Source organism: Buteo buteo, chromosome Z, assembly GCF_964188355.1.
Source record: "Buteo buteo chromosome Z, bButBut1.hap1.1, whole genome shotgun sequence".
NCBI lineage: Eukaryota > Metazoa > Chordata > Aves > Accipitriformes > Accipitridae > Buteo > Buteo buteo.
Genome location: NC_134204.1, coordinates 46,493,377 through 46,518,324, shown reverse-complemented (window position 1 = coordinate 46,518,324; position 24,948 = coordinate 46,493,377). Strand labels below are relative to the sequence as shown.

Here is a 24,948-nt window from a genome sequence, read left to right as displayed (position 1 = left end):
GGTCTAAATTGAGCAAAATAAAGACGATCTGCTCATTGACCAGTAATTCTCACCACAAATTTGCTATCTGATAAAAACCTGCCTCTTGCAAAAAAAAGCTGTATCCCACAATGATTCCACAGAATCAGCAGAATCTAATAAATCAGTAGAAGATGAGATGTCTTTATCAACAGCAGAATCAGACGAAGCACCACTATTTTTTTCCTTTTTTCCTATGAGCACTACCTCTAGCTGAAACTCAGCCAACTCCTCCTTATGTAAGTTTATGAATCAAACAGTGGGAAAGCAGAGCCTGCACCATCTGGGTATGACGACAGGGAGGTGGGTATCTTCAGTATACTGAGAGCACAGAAGAACAGACCATCTCAAAAACTCCCTCGCTGGCCTCGCATTAACATTACACAAAAGAAATTGCCAGAAGAGATCTTCGCAAAACACATTACAAAACAGATCCCAGGAGTAATGAGCACACAACAAGCTCGTTCTCTGGCATCTCCTAAAGGAGTATGTGCAACTACTGCACAGAGCTTCATCAAAGGCTTCTGGAGCAGCAAACTGCTCTTTGCAGTCTGTATTACCTTGAAAAGAAAACCCCAAACTCTTTATTTGCAAGTTCTTTGTCCAACGAATGTTCCAGGTCACATTCAGTTTAAACTTCATGTAGTAGGAAGTAATCAGGTGCTGGTCTTTGCCAGAGCTGCTTCACTGTGTCTTTCTGACTTCTGTACACAAAACAGCAGACCAGATATTTTTAAATAAGTTGTGAGCACCGACAATGTAAACAGAAAAAACCAGCCTATTTGAAAAGAGAATACATGGCACTTTTCAATCAACTGGAAAGTTCCAATGAGCCTGTCAGTGTCAGATCCATATCTCCTACATTAATTTCTCCTAGCCATAAGTGGCAACAGATTAATCTCAGTTCACAGGTAGCAACTCTCTTGGCAAATCCATGACCAAGGAAAGGAAATTATCTTGAGGCTCCTTGTCTCTCTATGGCATAACTGGGGAACTGTAACAGCAGCCTATATTAGCATAATTCTTTCTATCTGAATGCTGGCTAATTCTTCCTACAAATTATGCACTTGGAAAAAGGCAGTTGGGTTTTAAAACACTGCATATAACACAACTTTCTGTTTGTCTAATTACTGTGTAAAGAGTGAGAGAGAACCATAAACCAACCAAAAAAAAAATTGTTTCCAGGAGCACAATCACTTAGATTTTAATATGCCTTTGTATACTATTCATATTTACAGTTTTTGCAAACTCAGTTTATTTAAAAGTGCCACACAAAATAAGAAGGACTAGTTATTTGTAGTTTGCAAGTTTTTACAAACTTGTAATTTTTTTTAGTTTACTTCAGAAGCTTAAAAGAGACTACGGACTAGAAGCCATGGAATGCTTTACCTAAGCAAAAGCCAGAACTGGAAGGCACTAAAGGATGGATGACATGCATTGCCCTCCATGCACTCAGTGCAGAGCACAAAGAAAAGCTAGGTGTACAAGGTACAAATTCTTTTGTCTAGAAAAAGCTGTAACAGCTCAGATGTGCATGTGCAAGTACACCCTGAAGTGGAACATGTATATTGACAGTCACTCACAGGAGGTACTCCATGTAACCTATTTCAAACCTGTATGGCCTCTGACCTGAACCCTTCTTAGGCAGATATTACCATAACAAAAGCATGGGTGTTACTACCTCCTTTCCAGTCTCCCATTTAGGAGTCCAAAGACAAATAACTGTTGTGGCAAAAGTATCGAGACCCACAGTTTTCATAGTGTTTAGGAGATCCTAAGGTTATTTACAGATGACAGCAGCATCGATACTGTAGTCATCCAAGGCAAACACCTTAAGCAACTCCTGTACTGTCAGACTACTACTTATTAACTCAGATGAAAAGCCTGGAGTACTAGGAAGCAATTGCAACAGCAAAAATTGCTAGTCTCATGACAAGAACTTGCACACAGGATGAAAAATCTTGGTCCTACACCTGGTAACAAACACAAAGAACACAACTAAATTCTCTCATCCACACTTTTCTTGACTCATTCAGAAATAAGAATCTCTGTAGGTAAACATATCACATTTGAATTTAGCCACCCAATTTCTTCACCTAGGTTATCAGTAATACAATCTCATACCTATTACCTACCACAAGCAGATAATTTGGACCACAATGGCCATATGTAGAAAAAATACTTTAAAAATTATGCCAAAGCAAACAACAATGATAAAACTCTTTCTTTTAGAGTTTTAACTTACTCCAAATGTCCAGCTACCAGAACCACTGATACCTTTGCAGGAAGAAAGCAATCAACTATTTTAGCCCCAACTTAAAAACACACTGAACACATAATGTACTCTTTTTCACTGTACATGCAGTATTAATGGCAACATACTGATACTAAATGCAAAAGATACACACAAGTAGACACACTGCATATTCCAAAACATAAGCTCATTTTCAACCAACATAAAAAGGCATAAAATTGACTATTCAAAAAATCACACAGCGAAGTACCATACACACATGGAAAACAGAAGGCAAAAACGATGTGAGAAAGTGGTTAGCTATGATTTATAATACATCTCACATTTTCAGTCAAGTCAATAACAGAAAAAGAAAAAAACAGTGTGATAACAGTTTATAAACAGGAAGGATTTATTCTTTTATCAATTTGGAATGGTAAAAGCAAAACGTAATCTGAAGGAAAAGGAACAAACTGGCAAACAAACAAACAAAAAGCCTGACTGTAGTAACAGCTATTTTTTCATGTGATATTGTATCATTACCTTAACAACAAGATTACAGCATGACAATATTACATTCAGATGTGAATAATTTGTGCTTGATGACATCTGGCTATGCAAAAGATATAAAGTAGAGGGTAAGCTTTCTAGTACATCTATCCATCAACTGAGACTAGTTTAATTCAAGGTTTGATTTTAGTTTTTTTTTTATCCAAAGGAAAGTTAAATTTAGAAACTGATTGGGAATGAACACAGATTAATCTTTTGCATTTTTTTAAGTTCCAAGATCAACATCTTAAGAATGCCTTGCATTTTCAGATATGCTATGGTAGATTAGAGTATCTAAAACTATGTGTATATTTTTAGCCATTCCACCCCTGCGTCTCTATTTAGGTATTTCTCTGGCTCCTGTAAGATTGGTATCTAAGCACTGATCCATATGTTATGTAGTTAAAAACAAACAAGTACACTCTCCAGATATGAAAGCATACCTCCTACTGACGTCAGGTAGGAAGAAAATTGTATGCCTGAATACAACCCCGAAATCATTAAAAATAACATCACTAAAACTATATGAATCTTGAACAAATGGTTATCCTTCCCCATCTTTGTGAACATGTGATGCCCATTAGGATTAATAAGATTTATGCAAGTGTTTCAAAAAAGCAGGGTATATTATATCAGATCAAAGGTTTTTAGGCCAGTTATGGTTATGAAATCTCCTAGCTGGCTACAAAGCAAGGGCAGTGACCTGAAGAGGGCTGAGCACTTTCTGAAAAACAGTGAACACATTCAGCTCCAAATGGAACCTGAGGGCACACAACAGAACAGCAGTCAGGCCTCAGCTGGATGTTCAGGTAGTAATACTTTCAAAAACTACCAAATATATTGCTCATTGTGTGAAGAAATGAGAACTGGAGAATGTTGACTTTTTCATGAGACAGAGAAGTTATGGCAACTCTGCGAAAACCTGTGGGAGCAGAAATCATGATGACTAAATGTGAGTAGACAGAGAAAAGGCAGTGCACCATACAGATGTTCTGACCTCTAGCAATGCCAGTAGTTCTCTTTACTATAATGCAGCTATACCATTTTTGTGTCGCCTTTAGTGTCTACAGTGTCCATGTCACTTAAAATTATTCTATGTTAAAATTCATCCTAAGTAGCAGTAAATCACACAGAAAAAAAAAAGAGAAGTGGAACTCTCCTAATCTTTTGGTTTGCACAGTTTTTAATGGTCTGCTATCACAATAATGTGATTTACACGAGACATTAATTGTAAGTATGGAGAAAATGTAATGATGGAAATTTGATATCTTTATCTGGACCACCTGACAGAACTGGCAGCTCTGTTCTTTTCTGCTTTCAGGGTGGTTATTACTGGAAAGGTATTTCTGTTTTGACACATTCAGTACTCTTGTTGAGCAGTAAGCTACACTGTTTAGAATATGTTTTTATATAGGAGTCCAAACATCTGTCTATTTTATGTCAAATTATTACAATCCACAAGTAAAAGCTCATAAACAAACGCAGCTGTCACAAAATAAGAACAAACTCCCTTCTTTGCCTTCACAAAGGATCATATTTAAGACAGTATAAGACTAAAGACACAAGTAAAAAAAATTCACTGAGATGGAGAAAAATATTAGTAATTCCTGCTTTACTTTCCTTAAACACTACACTAATCAGCAATTTAGAATGCAAATATAACAAACTTAGTAGCATGTTTCAGTCTTGTTATGCAGGTGTTAATTAAAAGTTCTTATACCATGAGATGCCAGATGTTTTTAAGCATAAAGTATTTACTTGCTGAATTCTGTTTAAAAATAGCACCCATACTCTGCCCCTAGTGTCAAACAACTGGAAAATACCTCAGAAAAAGGAATTCTGTCTTTTGTGTTAAGTAAAATGTTATCACTGCTATTAATCACTGGAAAAGTTCTCTGTACATTTCTACCCTCCTTTCTATAAAATGTTGCCACCTACTTTCCCAGATTTTAACTGAACACACAACTACTTTTCATTAAAAGAATAATTTCAAGGCATCCAGAACGTATTGCACAGGCTTGCAGAGTACAGTTTCACACCAAATATGCAATGTATTCAATAGGTTATTCCTATTACTAATGTACTGCATGCATTGTGTATTAAAACAAAAGTACAATAGAGAGTTACCTTAGGACACTCCTTGTTGATTTAGTTTCATTAACTTATGTTGTGCAACTAAACAATAAAAACAACAATTTACTATTAAAGTCACTTTCTAGAGTTCCTCCTGTTCTACTGCTGAGTTACCTATGAAATTATTTATGGCTATTTTACACTCTGCTACACAAGGAGTAAGATTTGTATTGTGTGTCCTAATAGTTTTGATTAGCTTTTGCAGCACTTCCCAAGTGAATATTAATGAAGCACTAAAAAGACAATGCTATCAGAATGAAAATACTATACCATTGGAAAAGAAAAACTAATAAAATATACATAATTTTCAACTTACTATTGCTGGAATAGTGATTAAGATACAGTGCAAATACTTGCACTGGTAAAACGTGCTTTTTTTCCATGGTTTTGATAACTAAAAAAAAGTATATGTAGATTATAGAATATAAAAACTCTTACTTTCTTTAAGCTTTAAAGCAACACTAATGAAGAAATATAATTCATAAAACAAAACCAGACTCCTATAGGACTTGACATCTCAGAATCTTTTAACAGTCTTTACATGTTTGAGTAAGTAGTTCCTGAAAATACACACTGTGTATAAAGAAAAGCTCATGACTGAACAGAATTGGTTTCATTAACATAAACAACAACAGAACGGTTTGGAAAGTATTGTTCAAGCTTTACAACCTAAATAAGCCTTTTGTGTGGGCAAAACTAATTCTGTTCTCTTATACTTGCATAATTTGGGACTAATCTGACTAGATTTCAGTTGAGCTAATCTACTAACAACAATGTAACTAGAAGTAAATTTGTATTCTGCACATTTTTTTAAATCACACTGCATTAAGCTATGTGATTAACATCTGTTGCACATTGTTTCTTCTTTTATACTTCCTCCAGGTGAAAAGCAGAAGATGTTTCTTGTTTTGATAGGGTTTGGGGTTATATATATATATTTTTATCTATATATATATATATGAATATATGCAGTATTGAATATTTATGCTAAGCAAGCATAGGCAACAACATTCCTCCTGCTGCTGACAGTAAGGTGGTACAGCATGTCATGTCTCCTACTTCCTGAAGAATTCACTTGGCAAAATTACACCAACCCCACTGACATTTAACCCCCCGGACAAACCTCAGTTTTCTTCAGTTTTCCCCTTGTTGCAGATCACCACAGGTTTCACCATGGTGAAACCTTACATGGTCTTTTAGGTTTTTGTGCCCGTATGACAGAGTGTTTTTAAGATACTCAAAACTTGAAATTCAATCTAAATTCTGTGGAAAGCCAATCTGAAAAGCAAAAGTTTGATACATTCCCAGAACAGACTCTCTTGCTCAAGGAAATGCACTAAGCTCCCTGTTTTACACAATTTCCTACATATTGAACATTTGGTATGCAAGTGGATTGCACTGTCCAGCCAGGAGGTCACACAGATGTGAAAACCTGAAACCCAGCCGTTGCCTGTCAGGATAGAATGGTGTCTCCAGGGCAGCCAAGAAATTATTCCACCCTCAATGGAAAATGCTTTCCAGCGGACAACATAGCATCAGCAAGGAATGAGGAGCTAAAGAACAAAGTGACAGACAGAACATGTACAAAAAGGAATGGCTGTCCTACTCCAGTCTTTCCAAAATCTCCCTCTGCCACATATAGCTTAAAGCTGCTTCTATCAGCTGTTCTCAGAGCACCAGCCACTCTCATCCAAAAACCAATTAATGACGGTTATGATATGGTACGCATGACTGATTTGGCAGACCCTATTAGTAAGCACAAAGATACAAGGAAAGGGGGAGTTGCGAAGAAACGGAGACATTACTTTGCACATGCTGTACTTGAGCAAGGAAAACTCAGCAGCTCTGGTTTACCAGCTCCTTGGAGCTCATTTTCCCAGCATTTATATCCTCTAACTGATACTAGGGCAAAAATCTAAGTTACCAATTTCTCAGATCAAGGTAAGTCGGCTCAAACAATGGTCCAGATATATGTGAAGTATCTAGCTCATTCTAAGCTGCTGATCCAAACTCAAAGGAAGTTCTAGCGTATCAAGCTGCTCTCAGTGAACAGACGCTGCTCCGGAGTTTTACAAACCTAATTCTGCTACTTCCTGCTGTCATGGCAAAAGCCTTTCTTAGTGTAATCATTCCATACTTCTTAGACATGGGGATGATATCAACATGTAGGTTTTTGTTATGTTTCCAGTTCAGCACCTTTTGCCCATGGTGCTACATCTACACACTGACCTCCGCAAGAGTTCCAGTTAGTTGGAGGTAAATGTAGTTACTTCTTGTGGCCACCAACACTGACATGATTGCTGTCCAGCAAGAGGCTTTGCAAGTATTATCGGCTCATCATATCCGGGTTGTTCTGCTTGTATTTAGTCACAGGTTCCATTATGGTTCTTTCTGGATTGTCTGGAGCTTCTTAGGCCACACAGGCTCCTGAGTAGGCCTGTTTGACTTACTGGTATATTCCCCAGGCAGGAAGTCTGTGGACTCTGTTGATCAGCAACTTTATCTTAGACACAACGGCACAGGATTCAGAATGGCTCAGTACCTCCACCGCATCTAGGACACATGCCTTACATAACTGTAACTTACAGGGTCGATACTGGCACACATGTCCTGCTGAAAACTCTCCTGGTTTCCAGTCATAGCCTAGTCCAAATTTAAACCTCATCAGTGTCTGATTTTTGGCAGGAGTATTGCAGAGAGCTGCAACAATATACACAAACTGAGAATGAATGGGAAGGCCTGGGTGTGGTGGCATCCAGAGGAACACACAGCAAGTTCAAGGCTGTCAGAATGTCCTGAGTTAATGGCACACAGATAAGCAGGTCATCAAGACCCCAGCTCACCTAAGCTTTGAAAAGACTTCCAGATCCGGAGAAAAAGGGCCGTGACCAAAGCCTGACCACGCATAAAGCGGAAAAGAATGAAAACGCTGTTAGCTCCAAAAGGGTACAAAAGGGCATAACCAAAACCTGCATGTGGCTGCCACGCTAAGAAGAACCCAGGAGACATAAGAACTTGAAACATGTCCTTCATGTCACGGTAACTGATCCAGAGCCGAACATCTGGACGGAAATATTCTCGTGCCAGACTGTTGGACAGACTTCTTGGACACCATGCACATTCTGGCACTTGAGTGTGACAGTGAATGAGTGAAACCTACTTCGTTTCAGGCTGTATTTTAGATAAAATCACCTTTTCCACCTACAAAATCTCCCCGTGGGTATTTGCTACATTGTTACTATGTACCACAGTACAGTTAAACACTATTCCACAGTTTGGAGAGTTTATTGATGCAGGGAGTTAATGGCTATACCTACATTTGCATTTTAGTTTGGACTAACACCATATTTTTAAAGCAAATGCTCCAGTCATTCACACTCACATTTCCAAACCAGTTCAGCTTGCTGGGAGATTTTGGTGCAGGCAACCTGTATTATTTCTAGAGGAAGCTAGAGAGGAATCTTTGTTGCAGTTGTGCACCATTTCACCCCAACAGGAACATAAGGGTGTGAAAAAATAAGCACTCCTCTGAGCAGTTTCAAGGCTTGGGAAGGGATATTTAGCTCAAGGGACCAGACTAAATCAAGTACAAAGTACATCTGTCCGACTGTACGGACTCTAAACGTAGGGGTCTCTACACTGACTACTTCAACTTATTCATCCACTATAACGGCACTATATTACTTGTTAACACAGTCAATGCCAGTAACAGTGTGGGCTTTTTAAGACTACTTTTTGTCTAACTTTTATTTTGCTTGATTTTTTTCTTTCAAGCAGAAATACAAAGACATATCCAGAAGCGTTTGTCTTGCTGATCTCTAAACTAGAAATTAGCTCAGCACTGTGTCATTACATTTAGCTTTTGAGTCTGATTTCAGTGCAAAACAGAGACATAATGTACTTACTACCTAATATCTGGACTGACTTAAAGAACCAAAAGGTCCAAGGCACTACTAACTACATCCCTTCCTGGCTTATTACAGGCAAAAAATCAAAAGAGAACGCCAGCCAATCCCCTCAACACCCACACTCCAAAAATAACAGTGAAGGATCATAAGATCTTTCCACAGTTGCTGGACCCAGTGTTTCCTATAGTATCTACCAAAAATGTGTACTTTGCTGAAAATGTAACACTGTCCAAGCTGTTCTTAGCAGTTCTGCCATCCATCAGATCTTTTAAATAACCAGAAGTTTTCGTCTAAAAATAGAACACTTGTGGAAGGTGCGGTAAACCTCCTGAATGCTCACCTCCAAATATTCTTGCCCAAACCAAAGAAGCAGAAGGCTATTTAATTTTAAAGAAAGAAACATTATATGGTACTACAGTGGTATGTAAAATAGCTGGAAATGCTACACAATGGAAGGAAGCCAGAAGGAAAGAGGAAATTATGTGCCTTGGCAAAATGGGTCCAAAGCTGCCAGTGTCTGATGGTGGCAGTGTTGAAAAAAGTTTTTCATTCTTAGCCAAACAGCAGCAGCAGCTTACTGAAGGTCATAATCACAGCTCTGCAGTGGATTCATCGGCAAATTTAACTAATCAGCATTCAAATGTCAGAACAGTAACACTAGCCAAACAGACTGGATTAACTATTCTAAAAGCACAGAGCAAGTGACAGATGACGATGATGCCTTTTGACGCATGCTGTAGTCTCCCAAAGATTATGGTCCAAACACAGAATTGCGAAGGCCCTCTAGACCAGCTTGCAGCCCATTGCTGCTGAAGTTACGGGAAGACCTCAGACCTCACATAGCAATGGAATGTCGGAGCTTTGCTTAGAAAACTAACAATGGATCATGAGACACTAAAGAAAGTTTTGGCTATACTGTCTCATCGGGAGTAACTAAAATTTGACCTAGGCCCTTGTGAAGCCCCATGCTAGCAGTTGTGGGGACTGAGCAAAGGGAGAAATGGATTAACAAAATGTCAAAGTGAAATGGATCGCTCTAAGGTCAAATAAGCTCCTGAACACTATGAATTTGATAAAACTGTCAAGTCTCCCAACTGACAGAATGTTAAGAGAGCAAAGAAGTAAGAAGAATAGCAAATACAGGAAGTATAGGATCCAAGCCATTAAGCAGAGGAAGACTTAACTGAGTGGTCATGATCAAAGCCAGTACTGAATTACAACATATATGAGGAAAAGAGACTTAACTATACAATAGCATAGAATTAGAGTGGGTAAATGTTATGAATGTGAAAAAATAGACTTGCAGCAACGGAAAGAAGTGGGGAAAAAAATCCCAAGTACCAATGCTACTAAAAAAGACACCTTGAGGTAAGTTTTCAAAGAGGACAAGGATAAATAAGACCAAAAGCTAAACTGAGGTCTAGGAAGATAAAGTTACCTCGGTCAGAGGCAATGAGCATATCAAAAAGTACTTGCAGAAGGTCTCAAAAAACCAAACAAACATAAATAAAACCCCAACTGTGATGAGAAAGGCATTCCTGCCTCCTGATTCATATAAAGTCAGAGCTTTTACCACCAGATTTTGTTTATGTAAGAATTTACTGGAGAAATTGCATATTTCTGGGAACAGAAACTAGCCCAACTAGCCCCACTAATGCAATGTAAAACCATGAGATTCAAATCCTCACTGCAAAGGACTGTAGTGATGAAGGTCTCAACCAACCCATATCCAACCACTTAATAATCAATGAGAAAAAATTAGTAAGATCATAACAATGATCTTACAAGTTCTGCTGGTGGCCATGGAAGAGGAATTATTCTTAATAACCAATAAATGATTCCACTAATTATAGAAGATGGCTGTGATAAGTTGGTTTTTTTCCTGCCAAAGAAAGTGTCAGTATGAATGCTGGTACTACAAACAAGCCAAAGTATATATTTGGGAAGGCTTGTGGTGAAATGGGGAAGGAACACAAGGTTACAAGAAAAAATATTCATTGCAGAGAAAGACGTAATCTTCATCACTTCATAGTCTATGTTCTAAATGTTCTGTCTGGATTATTTTGAGTTTATGCTATTTTTTCTTTTAATTTGTCTTTCTTCCCAAGCTTTCTGGAAGGAAAAAAAACCCCTTGAATCTCAGCCCCAGAGTAAATAATTCACTAATTGTGTATTCCAAAAGATCTAAAAGCCCCTGCGTGTTGCTCACTTCAAATTACCTGACAATCACACTTCTGGAAAAACATCAAAACCAGCAGACAGAGTTCAATTCACAGACTAGGAGAAACATAAATCTTATATGGAATTTTCTTTCTATTTGTAAACATTCTGTGGTCCTTCCATTTGCTTCACAATCAAGTTAGACTTGAAGTTTCTTGTGTCAAAGCTTCTATTCTGAATTTTACTTTTGAGAAGGAAAAGGAACAAAATTAAAAATAGGCTCTTTTAGCACCAGTTGATAGAAATCCATTCAAACAAGCCCTTCTAGCAGAAGTGAGAACAAATATCAAATCAGTGCAAAACCACATACAGGGACTTTGAAAACCCTGTTTCACAGTTTTGGGCAGGATTTTTGGTTTGCTCTTAATTAAAAGAACTTTTAGGGCCACTTGTTTAAAAAGACCCGCAAAACAGGAAACAAACTATTACTAATAACAATAATAAAAGACTCCAACAAATAGTGAAAGCAATTAACACAGTACTGGAATCCCTGCAATGGGCTCTGAACATGCTTATCTATCTTGTCCACAATTTACTTCTGTCACTTCAGAATGCCATCAAGGACTCTCAGATCCCTGAAGAGCAATCCTAACATGCAAACATTTCCCAATAAAGGCCAAAAGGAGCCTTCAACAGGGTGCTAACCCGACCTTGACACCTACAGAAATTATACACTTACACAAGGAAAAAAATATTAATTTTGAAGTTTGGCAAGTTTCAGAAAACAAGTATTGCTGTGGTCTTGACTTTGTAAGACCAAAAGGAAAAGCACTCCACAGGAATTGTTTGACAGGGCTATGTGGTCCCTGCCCTAATTAGGTACTTTTGGAAGACCTACTCCTTTACTGTGGCTTTTGGTCACTACGCAAAATTAAAATAATAACAGACAGAAATAATATTCTCAAAGTAGTACTGCAGCAACTTAATAAATAAGCCGTGGAAAACACACCTACTGATCTGGTTGTGCTTGGAGCATATTCACAAGCTACATTTTCTAGTTTGTTCCCTCACAGGTTCCTATGTCATTACTAATTTCTATTTATTTTCCTTCATATTATCACTGCTTAGCTAATCCTCTATCTGTTCTTCTTCACAATGTATTTATCTATTTCACAACTATGTCTATGCCTCCTGGCAGTTTCTATAACCCTGCAGCCTCTCACTCCCCCATCCCCTGCCAAAGATGCCTGTAACTGACAGATGTAGCAGAAAATCCCATCTCTGTTCCCTTTTTTTATTTGATAGACAAAAAGGGCTCCAGGAAAAGATGTTTAATTGTTGTGTTCACAGAAAATGGCTTTGTGCACAACTGACTAGTGGCCCAACAAAGACTAAATCTGTCTAAAGCACTTCCTCCTCCAGCATCCCAGATGTTTTAGATAAATTAGATGAGAAAGCCATCATCAGAATCTGCTTTTTGTGTACCAAGCTCTAAACTCTCAGGTGAGGAATCTTGATTTGCACAAGATCTCCTATTTTCAACAATATCACAATATACCTCATAAGAATTAGGAACAATATTTAATACCGCATCTCCATTAACAGCTAAAAAGCCCAAATACTTACAAGAGTACCCACCTCTCTATTTTTTAGGATTTAGCTGTAAAATTTTAAGTTTCATAGACAAATTATCATCTCATGCACATGGGACAGATCTACATAGAACTTCATGGAATTACTCATGATTTACACCAGCATTATAGGGACCATAACATTCATTGTAGTATATTCTAAACAAGAAAAATCATCAGCTGCATATACTACCTGCTTGCTGAAGTTGTAATTGTATGGGCAAAAGCAACCTGCTTCCTTGGACACATTATTTGGAAAACTGAATCAAAAATATTGGCACAAATTTGAAACAGATTAAATCATAAACCATGTGTCATGGGTATAGGGAAGGAACAGAATTTTCACTTGTTTAGCAACAAGGAGTTCTAAAATACTGGTGTGTTAGACTACTTTTACATTATTGCCAAATAATTGCATGTTTCTAAAATAGATAACCAGTCTTTGGCTCATGGCTCCATTTTTTTCCAGAGCTACACATGAACACTCATTGTAGGACTGGAGGACGGTTTCGCTGGTTGGTTGTTTGGATTTTTTTCAGAGGGATTGGGAGAGGCAGAAGGGAAGAAATTGAAGCCATTTTTCTGGTCTAAGACTATACTGCTGGTTCAGTCTGAGCTCACCTTATGTCATCAGAAAGATAAAAAGCCTTAGTAAAATAGTCATCATAGATACTTTACACCTAGCCAATAATGAAACATCCCATATCATAATTCTATTGCACCTAAAATGATTTCTCAGTGGAAAAGGAAACCAAAAAAGAAATTAAGAAACACATCTCTTCATTCAACCAAACCAACCAGTAAGATCAACATTAGATGAGAAAAACTAGCACCACTTAACCTAGAAAAAAAACAACCACCACCCGCATTCACAATGGCTGATACGCAATTTTTTCTTGAATTAATCATGCTGCAGGAAGGCCTTGTTGGCACCAAATAAGGCATTTCCAAAAGCTTAACCACATTCTGAAACAATTTCCAAACAAGTGAATAAAATCAGTCTATTGCCATACTGCAAAAACATTCCATATAAGATGACACCACAGGCAATAAGACATTAGAATCCTCTGTCTCTAAAGATCCCATCCCTTACCCCCAATTTCAATAGCTTTCATTCTTTTTAATGTACTGAAACTTCTACATGTGAAATTTGCATTTTCCAGGATTAGAGGTAATAATGAAAATGCTTCCAGTGTTTTTAAAAACAAAGAGTAACAAAAGGAAGCACTATACATTATTCCCATGAAAGACTGTTTTTTGTTAGTACTAGCAGGTCAGAGGTTTGGAGTATGCCTTTCAAACTTGGCAGATACCTAGTACTTACTATTACAAACAAGAAAAGTTAGACAGGCTGGTGCAATGTTAGAACACTGGGTTTGGGTTCAAACAACATGGACTCAGTTCCTTACTTAACTTTGGCATGGGATGGGAGAAGAAAAGGGAATTAGGAAATTGTATGTGTCTTTGGAAGATTCTCCTGTACCATCTACAGATGCCAATTAGCTATCTGTAAAATGAGAATACATTCCTACTACTTTCCAGGATTTTCTGAGAACAAAATATTTTAATTGTTGAAAGACTCTCAAAATACTGTGGCAACATGAATGAGTCATACAGGTAACATGGAGTGGGAGGTGTCATTTGTCACTGAACATAAAAATCAAAGCAGTAGCACAGGTAAAAGCAATGAAGGCTTGGAATCTCAGAAAAAAAGTCAAGTTTGAAGGGACCTCTTTTCACCACCTCCTAGGATGGAGGTTCTACAAGCTCCCTGGAATACCTGTTTCAGTGCTTAACCATGATCATTGTGAAAACCCTTTTCCTTACATATAGTCTGAACTTCCTCACTGCAACTTGCAAATGTTGCCTCATATGTTCTCCAAGTGAATCTCTGAGAGCACCACGGCTTTGTCTTTTCTGTGACCACTCTTTCAGGTAGTAGAAGATATCAATTAAGAGTCTCAGTTAGTCTTGCCTTTTCCCAGGCTAAGCAAATCTAGCTCTATCAGCCTCTTCTCATACAACACACACTCTTACCTGCTAATAATCTTAGTGGCTGCCTGATGGACTCTACCCAGTTTGTCAGTATCTCTGTCATAATAATAGGCAGCCCAAAACTGGCCACAGTGTAGTGTCACAAGTGTAGAGAAGACGATTGCCCTAGGCTAGGGGTGGGTGAGTGGAGCAGAAGCAAACCAAAATTGTCTACCCAACTTTCTGTGACTATCCAAAAATATTCCCTGGCCAGAAGCAAAAGATGGAGCTCAGGATGGATTGCTTTACTCACAAGGACTGGATTTGGCAGAGTTTTTGCTTAGTAACATCATTGTTTTGTTGGAACATGAATTCTCTTAGCCTTCCCTGAGGTAGTCACCAGCAAGTACTCAAACTACTACTCATATGAGAAAAGGGTTAGGGATCTTAAACCAGTCTCCTGTGAAAACTTCCATACAGAGGAACATGATGTAGCCCATCAGCACTGGGACTACCTACTAAAATTCTATGTTATCTTCATTCTCTTCCAGTCTACAGCTTTTCTGACCCATTCCTTCCTATCTCAAATCCCTGTCTTTAAGACTACCTTTCATTTTTCTCTCTCTTTAGCAAAAAAAAAAAAAAAGGAAAACAGAGCCATCAGTTTGTTTGCATAGTTTTGGTGGGTTTTGTTTAAACTTGAAAGCAAAGCTGCAGCAAAAAAGACTGACATTAGCACCTAGCAACTGGTGCCAGAGGTAAAGCAGTATGCATGGATTTAATGGTTTCTATGCACTTCCTTTTGCTTTGAGCATCATTGGTCTTGCAGTCTGCATTTAAAATCTAAAATCTACTCCCTGATTCAGGTTCTTCCCACGTGGGGCTGGTAAATTGCAGACTACTAGGGATTATGATAGACAGAGACTAAGAAAGCTTCACATAGCTACTATGGCAAGTCAGATCAGAGATAATAGCATGACAGAAGTCTGTGGCTGCTTTGAACACTGCCTTTCTTTTGGCCCTTTTTGAAGTCAAGCTTAGGGCTTCAAAACAATTGGCCACAGTATTAAGTATCTTATCACTTACAGCATATACAATGCAAAATCTCTGCATTTATAAGCACTCTACAATTTATATGACTCAGAAACTGAAATGAAATTTTGTAATAGTACAATATTAAGCAGCAGATGGACTATGTTACTACTGATCTGCAACAAGAAAAATCTTTTTCCATCATCTTATGCAGCTCTGTTGGTAGGAGAAAAAAGTTGAGGTGTAGAGAGATAAAGTAGGATAGAGAGGAGAACTACTTCTGAAAATTACTTTCAAAACCTCAAAACCAGTGTTCAATAATGACAATCAATTACTATTTTCATCTTTGCATATTCTATCTCTCTATACAGAGGTCACTTTTGAGTGAAAACAATACTTCTACTTTCTAAAGGCCACACAACTCGTACAACAAAAAAAATTCATTAGTATTACCTACACACATATATATGCACATACATGAAGGGCAGGCATGGATATGTATGATTAGGCATACATATGATCTGTGTAATATATAACAAATATAATATGTGTAAACATATGCCTGCCTCTCATATATGTGTACAATACACACACACTTTTCCTGAGCCAAACCATTTTATGCCAGCTTTAAGCTGGGAACTAGTCTTTACAGCCAGTTACAAACCACTGAAATACAAGTTTATATTGGAAATGCTTAGGCACCCTTAACTATAATGATGCTAGTACGCTCTGCAATAATTCCAATCCTAGAATTTAATAACATGCTGTACTATTCTACAGTAGCATAAAAAAAGCCCCATTAACTTTCCAGTAACTACAAGAAAAAATGACATTTGTTGTAGCTAAAGCCAAGGGAGAGGGAGGGAAAGAAGAGGGAATTGCTTCATGTTCCAAGTTAAGGCCTCAGTTCAAAGTAATGGGACATCTTATGAGGTGTACTCAGTTAAAGAACTGCCTATTTTGTAAGTACTTATTTTCAAGAAACTGAAGAGAAAAAAAGAGGTATTTAAGGTAAGAAATCACTTTGCTTTATTAATCTTTTAACAATCATTCTGAAGGGGAAAAAGGACATGCTCTTAGGAATAATCAGTCTTATTTCTGGTATTTTTTTAAAGTAATAATATTTCTCTGGCTGTAGCAATTTTATAAAATGATGAAATACAAATTTTGCTTTCCATCAAGAAATGAACTTGTTTTATTCTCTTTGCAGGCTTACATTCAAAATAACATCTGTTAAGAGTTAATAGACAAACAAGGCAACTCAGCACATTAGGAAGGGAATATATTGTGCCTGACATACTCCAAATCCTCTTTTGATACCAAAATGACAACTGGATGAAGGACTGTGATTGCAGTGGTAGCAAATTACACTTCAGGCTCCAGCTAAGAATCAGAAATGTTCTCAACGTCTAAATACCACTAAGTTCATATGCATGTGTTGTACAGTCACATACTCTGAATTACTGCTATCGCAGCTAAGACTCCAGCCAGGATGAATTTTGAATAGCTTTATTTTCTTGAAATAGTAAAGCAGTGCTTGAGCAAAAGTAAAAATTACTAAATTGCTACCTTGTCAATAGATTAATATTAGTTTCATCAAAATTCTAACTAAATTCTATAGCACTAAAAACTGAATCCAAATCCCTGGGATGGTAGGTCCCTGAAGAAGGAAAGACTAAAGCGAAATATAATGAGCTGAATGTTTAGACGGCTGGAGGACAGATCCAAGATCTCCTTGAATTCAAAACTGACTGTATGTTATAGCCCATATAGCCTACAGTGAATTTTCAATATTATGTCACCCAGGACTGACCACCTTTCTGGTATTAAAAAAAACCCAAACAACATTTTAAATAGATACCCAACTTCTTCTCTCTTTAAAAAAATCTCCCCAATGAGTATCACATTTTCTCCTCTCCATTCCTCAAGGTGAATCTCTGGAGTCCCTTTGCTAAATATGGGTATACTGAATTATTATTTACAGCAGCCTTGCAACAGAGCATGTGAGGCTAGCAAACACACCAAATATCTACCAGAACAGTTACTATTCAAAAGGCACTCCATGTAAATCAAAGTGAATCTCTGTATTTGTAACTCTCTATGGTAGTCTTTGTACCAGAGACAACACAGATTTCATAGGTGATTTCCACAATAATAAAATAAACAATGTTTACTTATTTGTGTGTGATTTACAAAATACATAATTTTCCAAATGAAAAAATGCCAACTGGAAAAAAAAATTGGTAATTTGCATCCCTTCTCAAATAACTCAACACAGGTAGTCATCTGAAACAGGGTAGAAAAACAGAACCTAGGGTTAAAAAATGGTTTATGCTCAATCCTGTTTTAGCACTTCCATTTGCATTGATGAATGGATTTCATGGTATTTTCAGCCAAATATCCTGCTTGATTCTTCATCTTAGAAGCACAAAAAGGACAGATACGAAATCCTCCTAGGTGGACTTCACTATGGATTTCAAGCTCCAAATTCTATTTAAAAAAACCACTGGATCTATACCTGTCCTGGTTTTGGCTGGGATAGAGCTAAATTTCTTTCTAGTAGCTGGTATAGTGTTAAGTCTTGGATTCAGTACGAGAAGAATGTGGATAACACACTAATGTTTTTCAGTTGTTGCTATACTAAGTCAAGGATTTTTCAGCTTCTGATGTCCAGCCAGCAAGAAGGCTGGAGGGCATAAGAAGTTGGGAGGGGACACAGCCAGGACCGCTGACCCAAAGTGGCCAAAGGGGTATTCCATACCATGGGACATCATGCCCAGTATCTAAACTGGGGGGAGTTGGCCTGGGGGGGCAGATCACTGCTTGGGACCTAAATGGGCATTTGTCAGTGAGTGGTGAGCAATTGCATTGTGTATCACTTGTTTTGTATGTTCCAATTCTTTTATTATTATTACTGTCATTTTATTATTGTTATTATTATCATTATTAGTTTCTTCCTTTCTGTTCTATTAAACTGTTCTTATCTCAACCCATGAGTTTCACCTTTTTCCTTTCAATTCCCTCCCCCATCCCACTGGGTGGGGGGGAAGCAAGTGAGCAGCTGCATGGTGCATAGCTGCTCGCTGGGGTTAAACCACAACAATACCAAAGCACCACTACTTGCAAATATTTTCAGAAAGTCTAAGCTGAATGGCTTTTTATTCTATAAATTCAAATCACATTAAAGTCACTTGCATCATTAAGTCAAATTTCACTTATGTATAACAAAGTCATGATCCTGCCAACAAATATACGAAGTATGTATGGCTTTTGAATAAAAAGAAAAGGACTTTTGTATGTAAATTTGAGGACATGCAAAACCATTTGCAGGATCAGGAATTAAAATCTCAGGCAACTTGCAATCTCTCATATAAAAAAAAAAAAATCAAAAGAAAAAACCACCACACACACAAGCAAGCAAGTATGCAAGATTCAAGTTAAGATTCTCCACTACATAATGAATCAAAAATAAGTTAAAAAAGCAATTTTTCTTTCTCCAGCCATCATATTTCTACTTTTCACTTTAATTTTTGTACATGGTTATTTCTGCCTGGATAACCAATTAATGATATCTAAAAAATAGACTAAGGAGAGTTCATGTTTAAGGATTATTCTTGTAAGTATTTTTTCAAATTAACACAACTGAAAATGTTGTGCAAAAAAGTTTATACAAATTTATACACTCACAAAAGGCTTCTAAGCCAAGACAAACAGTCAATCACAGTGCTTTGAGACTGAACAATACTAAAGCCTCACATTTAGGTTTGACACTTGGATGTTTTCCAATAGTCCTGGCTGATTTTACTATACACTTAGCAGTTGTCATCGAAACACTGCAGACATACAGATTGGAAAAATGGTGACTACAGACGCACAGATCAAAAGGCTGCTTGGGCTTGATTCCCACTCCCCACCCCTGCTTTGTTTTTTTTTTTTTCCCTTCTCCCTTTTCAATTTAAAAAGTTAACAACCTTAGTGACATGGCCTGGAAAGATTCAAGACTTCTGCTGAGGTACTATGTTTTGAAGAAAGAGATATTCTTTCCTCTTAAAATACTGAAGACCATTACATGGGAGAAGAAGAGTGACTAAGATCTTTATAAATAGGAATTGAAAGCTGGGTTGCTAAACAATATTTAGCCAGCTATATAAGTTGACCTGATTTACAAATATGCCAAGCATCCTCTATGTTTCTGTCATCAAACACCATTTGGGGTTTCAAGGGAGTCCAGCATCCTTGAAAATGAGGTCACTAATTTTAGAGCCTAAGTAGGATTCAAATAACCTAACATTGGGATCTTGTCTTGAAAATGTCAGTATCTTGCTCTGATGTTATTTGGTTCCACTGATTTGCTTGCTCTGCTGGGCAAAATTGCTCTAAGAACAGCCAAACTAGGTAAGACCAGAAGTCCATCTCTCCCATTATTCTGTTTTCAGCAGTTAGTAAGTGTTTAAGGAAAAAAATAAGAGCATGGTACACACCAAGGGGCACTTTTCTCATCATACTCTTCAAGCTCCCAGCAACATGTGAAGTGACTAGTCAAGTTATTGACACATAGTGCTTGGCTAAGAATTTTTCCTTGTGCTAGCACTTACTACAAAACTAGTACATCTAAAGTACATCAATTCAAACAGACAAAGTAGTAATCTTATGTTATTTAAAATATGTGAGCTGGAAACAAAAAACTTTGAAGATTTTGTTTCAAAAAAAGTACTTCAACTCAATGCAAACAAAGGCTTACAACCCCCGGAGAGAAAAACAAATGACAGCGCATTTGCTGTGAAGAAGTAGAAAGATGGTAAGCAGTTTCTAAAGCCATAGAAATACAAGAGATTGGTGTGACTGTGAAAGGCCCTCAGTGGTTATCAAGGAAAAAATTACTTCCATGGGGAAAATTTAAAAAAAAAAAAAAAAAAAAAAAAAGAGGACTTACGCAATGAAACACTGCAAGAGAAGTCAAGGTCTCAAGCACAGGCTCAGGTGATACAAAAATTTAGGGTCTCTGTATTCAAAAGAATGTTTTTCCTCCGGGAATGAAAAAGAACAAAGAATGCAGAGTCTTCTCAGGTGTTGCCAAGAGAAAGGAAATCAAATTGTAGGTTAGTGGGAAGAGATTTTGAAACACTAGTGTTTCAAATGTGATCAACAAAACTGGACTGGGAGTGAACTGATTTGAAGAGCGCAAACGACCAGGAAACACACAGACCCTATATTTCATTTGAAGTCTTTCAGCCAGCTTTGTTCACACCAGTAACTACTGGCTCACATGAAAGCATTTGAAACCATGAAATAACTCTGCTATTTAAATGCCAATGTGGTTGACAGCTCCTCTGGAAGTAGCATGTCATCATCAAGAGCACCAAAAAATGGTGCTACTTTTAATCTCCCGCTTTTAACCTCCTAGCTCTCTAAGTACATGAAGGATGTGCACCTTTCAGTGTAGCATGAGGTCAGGGATCTCTTCCCTGAACAATCTAATTAAGAGCTCTAGAGTCTTTGCAGTCTGACACACTTCCCTACTCCTTTTCCTCCAATTCACTCCCTTCTGCTTGTGAGAGAACTTAAAATCAGATAATTAAGTGCTGTTAGGTGTTCATGAAGCTCTCAAAATTCTACATAAAGCACTGAATCTCTGTCTTTTAAGCTATTTAAATTTGGTCCACAATACTTTATTAATTTAATTTATGTACAGTTTAACATAGCATCACCAACAAAGACATATAGGCCACATTCTCCCATAAATTTGGGAGAAGGTATACCGAATCACTTGAACTAAAATAGTGTAAAACCAAAAGATAGTGCAAAATTAAATCCTCCAGCTTCAAAGATCTTCAGGAAGCAAGAGGGGATGACTGCAATTATTATATACAGTAAAGATCCCGTTTCCATACAGAAGTCCATAGCAAATTAAAAAACACAGGAAGAGATGTACAGAAAACACAAGTAAAATGACTATGCTTTCACTAGAGTTTTTCTCATAAAACATCTGTCAGACTTAAAAGAAATGCAGCTGACCCACAGTAGCGGCTACTGGAATAGACAGCTTAAAACACCTAATTAGGTCACTCTATGCAAGAACTATCATCATTTCATACCAGTGTAAAGCGTTGGGGAAACATCCCCCTTAAGTAACGGGAAGTATTTTGGGATATAAAAAAATACTACAACTATCAGCTAATACGGAACAGACAAAGAAAAGTGCCAAACACTGTAAAGCCATGACACTACAGATAATGCCTAAAATTTATGACTGCTTCCTTCCCTGGCACACAGGAGTACAATTAGAATTCTCAGAACAACAGCACCTTTGTGCTGGCATGCCATGTTATGTTTATATTGCTACAGATAGACTAGAAGATAAAAAAATGAACACTTTAACCCAAGATAATAACTAACTTTTTTTTAATGTGGGTTTGGACGTGGTTTTGCACACAGCTTATTCTCCACTGAGGTCACTTAGGTAATTATCATTGCATGCACGGGAATTAACCATGTAAGTAGCTTACTATATACATAGAAACCTCTATTTGAAAAATCACACGAAACAAGAACAAACGCGCTATTGTGAGTCACTTAATAATTTCCTTTGCTGTCCAAATACAGCTTGACATTTAAACAGCTTAAATTATTCCTTTATTTCAACTTTGAAAAATTTCAATGTGCTTGGCTTGATGAACTGTTGAATGAAAAGCATCAGGAAGTATGCATGCCCTTTCTTTCATCCTTTACTTACACTCAATGATATGGATCACTTGGAACTGACAGTGGTTAGAAGAAGCACAGGGAAATAAAAGCATAGGTTTTACTCAACCCCTTCACAAAGAAGGCACAATTACAATATTCTGAGCATGCAATCTGGACTCAGATAACCACAGATGGTTTTGCGACAGGCATCTTTTCCCTATAAATTGTGGGAAAGGTGATGCATAGGAAGCTCTGACAACTTCCCAAAGAGCAGTAGCATATCAACAACTGAATCCTGAAGATTTCTCCTACTGCATGCTGTCATTTTGGCCTAGATATCTCTCTCCCCTTTCTCTTTCATTTTGTACTACTTGCACATCTTGTCCTTCCTGGTTCCATTGATCACTGGTCTTATCGCACAGCTAAGTAAAATGGCCAGCTTCTTCCCCAGTTACAGTGATGATCCATAAGGACCTGTATCAACCTTTTAGTACCATGCCTTTGAAGTTAGAGGAAATAGCTAAGCAGCTCTACCAATTTCACATGACTTCAAGAACATGGTACACAGCATCGCACTTACCTCTAAATCAAACCACTACGCAAAGCATCAGAGAATATAGTCTGTGGTAGGTGCTCAAAGCAACCAGCCCTCATGTAAGTTTCTTGACGCTTTCATCTAGGAGTTCATTGAGCAAAGAGCTATCATTGAAAACTCAGTAACCAGTACAAGGTATCTACAGAGCACTGAGGCTTATATGACAGAGAAGGGTCACTGAATGCTTAAGTTTTAAAGTTTATAGATCTTCATCAAAAAAACAAGAGAAAGTAAACTTACACCAAAACTTGTAAAATATTATTACATGCCAGCATAATTTTCTACTTTTATCCCTAAGGAGGATCGCAAGAGGAAAGCTGTAGAAAAAAGTCTACGTAAAATAAGAAACAAAACATGTAGCATGAAACAAAACGTTTCCTTATTTAATTAATTATACAGTTTGTATTGGACTGGCAATTTGTGCAATTCATTGAAGTTACTTCAGATATCAAACCTACTGGACAACTGCCCCAAGAACTCCAAAATACAAAACCAACAGTCTGGGAATACACCTTTCCTTTTTCTAACAAAGCTTTGCCTTTAATTCTTCCCTTGGATGTTTTGTCCATCTGCCTACATGAATCCACTCTACTGTTGCCACTAGGCAAACAGTGAACAGTGTTTCATTCTCTGCTATTAACAAACACTATATCATTACCAACTTAAAAATACATATATTTTTAAGAAAAATAAAAAGCAAATGGGAAATTTCAATTGCTAGGCATTGCCTCACAACTAATAGAGCTACAATTCTATTGTCATTGCACAACTGGCAATTATACCGTAAACTCAAAAATTTTTAATTAAGCTTTTTATTCTCCACAGTTCCATGAAAACTTGATAATATAAACCTTACAGTTTGCCTTAGCTTCCAAAGACCAGTGTTTGACTAGAAATTTAAAATCACAAAAGGCTTATGAATAAACTCTAGATCTGGATTTTAACATGCTCTTGTTCTGTCAAGACATAATGGTAAAATCAATGCCGAACGAAAACACAACAATATGATAGCAGCATCAAATATTTAAATCAATAGAAGCAATAAAAGAACTTCAGTTTGGCAAATCAGGAAATTGTCTAATGAGCTTTTATTTTCCTTCCCTAAGCACTGTTAAAACTAAAATTAGAAGATCATAGCACAGAGGATGCAAACAAACCTACCCACATGAAGCCAGAACTAGAGTTTTAAGTTTGGTTTAAGAAAAATAGCACAGCAACTTTATATTGATAGTAATTTGACAGTGTTAACTCGCTGATAAAAAGGATCTAACAAAATACTTGACATGAGATGAGGAGGAGATACTAAGATACTTGAGGAGATGAGACACTAAGAAGTTTCCTTACCTAGCCATTCCCAAGCTGGAAAAGTTGGAAGGAACTATCAAAACATCAAGCCTGGAAAAGGGGTGGGTACCCAGTGTGGTGTAAGCAGCTGAGAGGCACTGTGGAATTAAGTGAAGTAAATGTTCTTTGCAGTGTTCCATAAGGCACCAGGGAGCAAAGACTCTATAAGGAATGACTGCCTGCAACCTGGCAGCAGGATTTTGGAAACGGCAGGGATATTCCACATGACCACAGATTTCTTCATGCCATCTGACAATAACAAAAAAAAAAAAAAGAAAAAATAGTTTAATGTGATACCAGAAATGTGCACAACTGAGTATGCTAAGATAAGGATATTCTCTAGACATCAGAATGACAGAGTTAGGTCACATAAAACCAACTCATTTGTATTCTCACACTGTTCATACCTGTGCAGCACTGTGAAAATACTCATTACTTCATGTCTGAGTAGCACTGATACAGTCACTCATAACTAAAAAAGAGATTAGTCAAACCTTGTTTTTATAATAGATATGTGTCAAAAGAACAAGTGCTCAAAATGTACATAAAGAAAACTAAGTAACAATACAAAAATATTTATTTATTTGGAGAATTCCTATTCAAACTTGACTATGACAATAAAATTTTGTACATATTAACACAAACATATTAAGTGCAAATAGAGTGAAATTCCAAGGGGGCTTTTTT

General features: G+C 37.3%; 1 protein-coding gene across 2 annotated transcripts in view; it reads right to left on the bottom strand.

The window, feature by feature from the left end:
- AOPEP (aminopeptidase O (putative)) overlaps positions 1-24,948 on the bottom strand; it is a 207,972-nt gene that overhangs the window by 138,398 nt on the left and 44,626 nt on the right. For both annotated transcript variants that reach the window (XM_075021875.1, XM_075021874.1), the window contains one exon: positions 24,262-24,510. In XM_075021875.1, the coding sequence (XP_074877976.1) occupies positions 24,262-24,510 (249 nt within the window). The remainder of the gene's footprint in view (positions 1-24,261; positions 24,511-24,948) is intronic.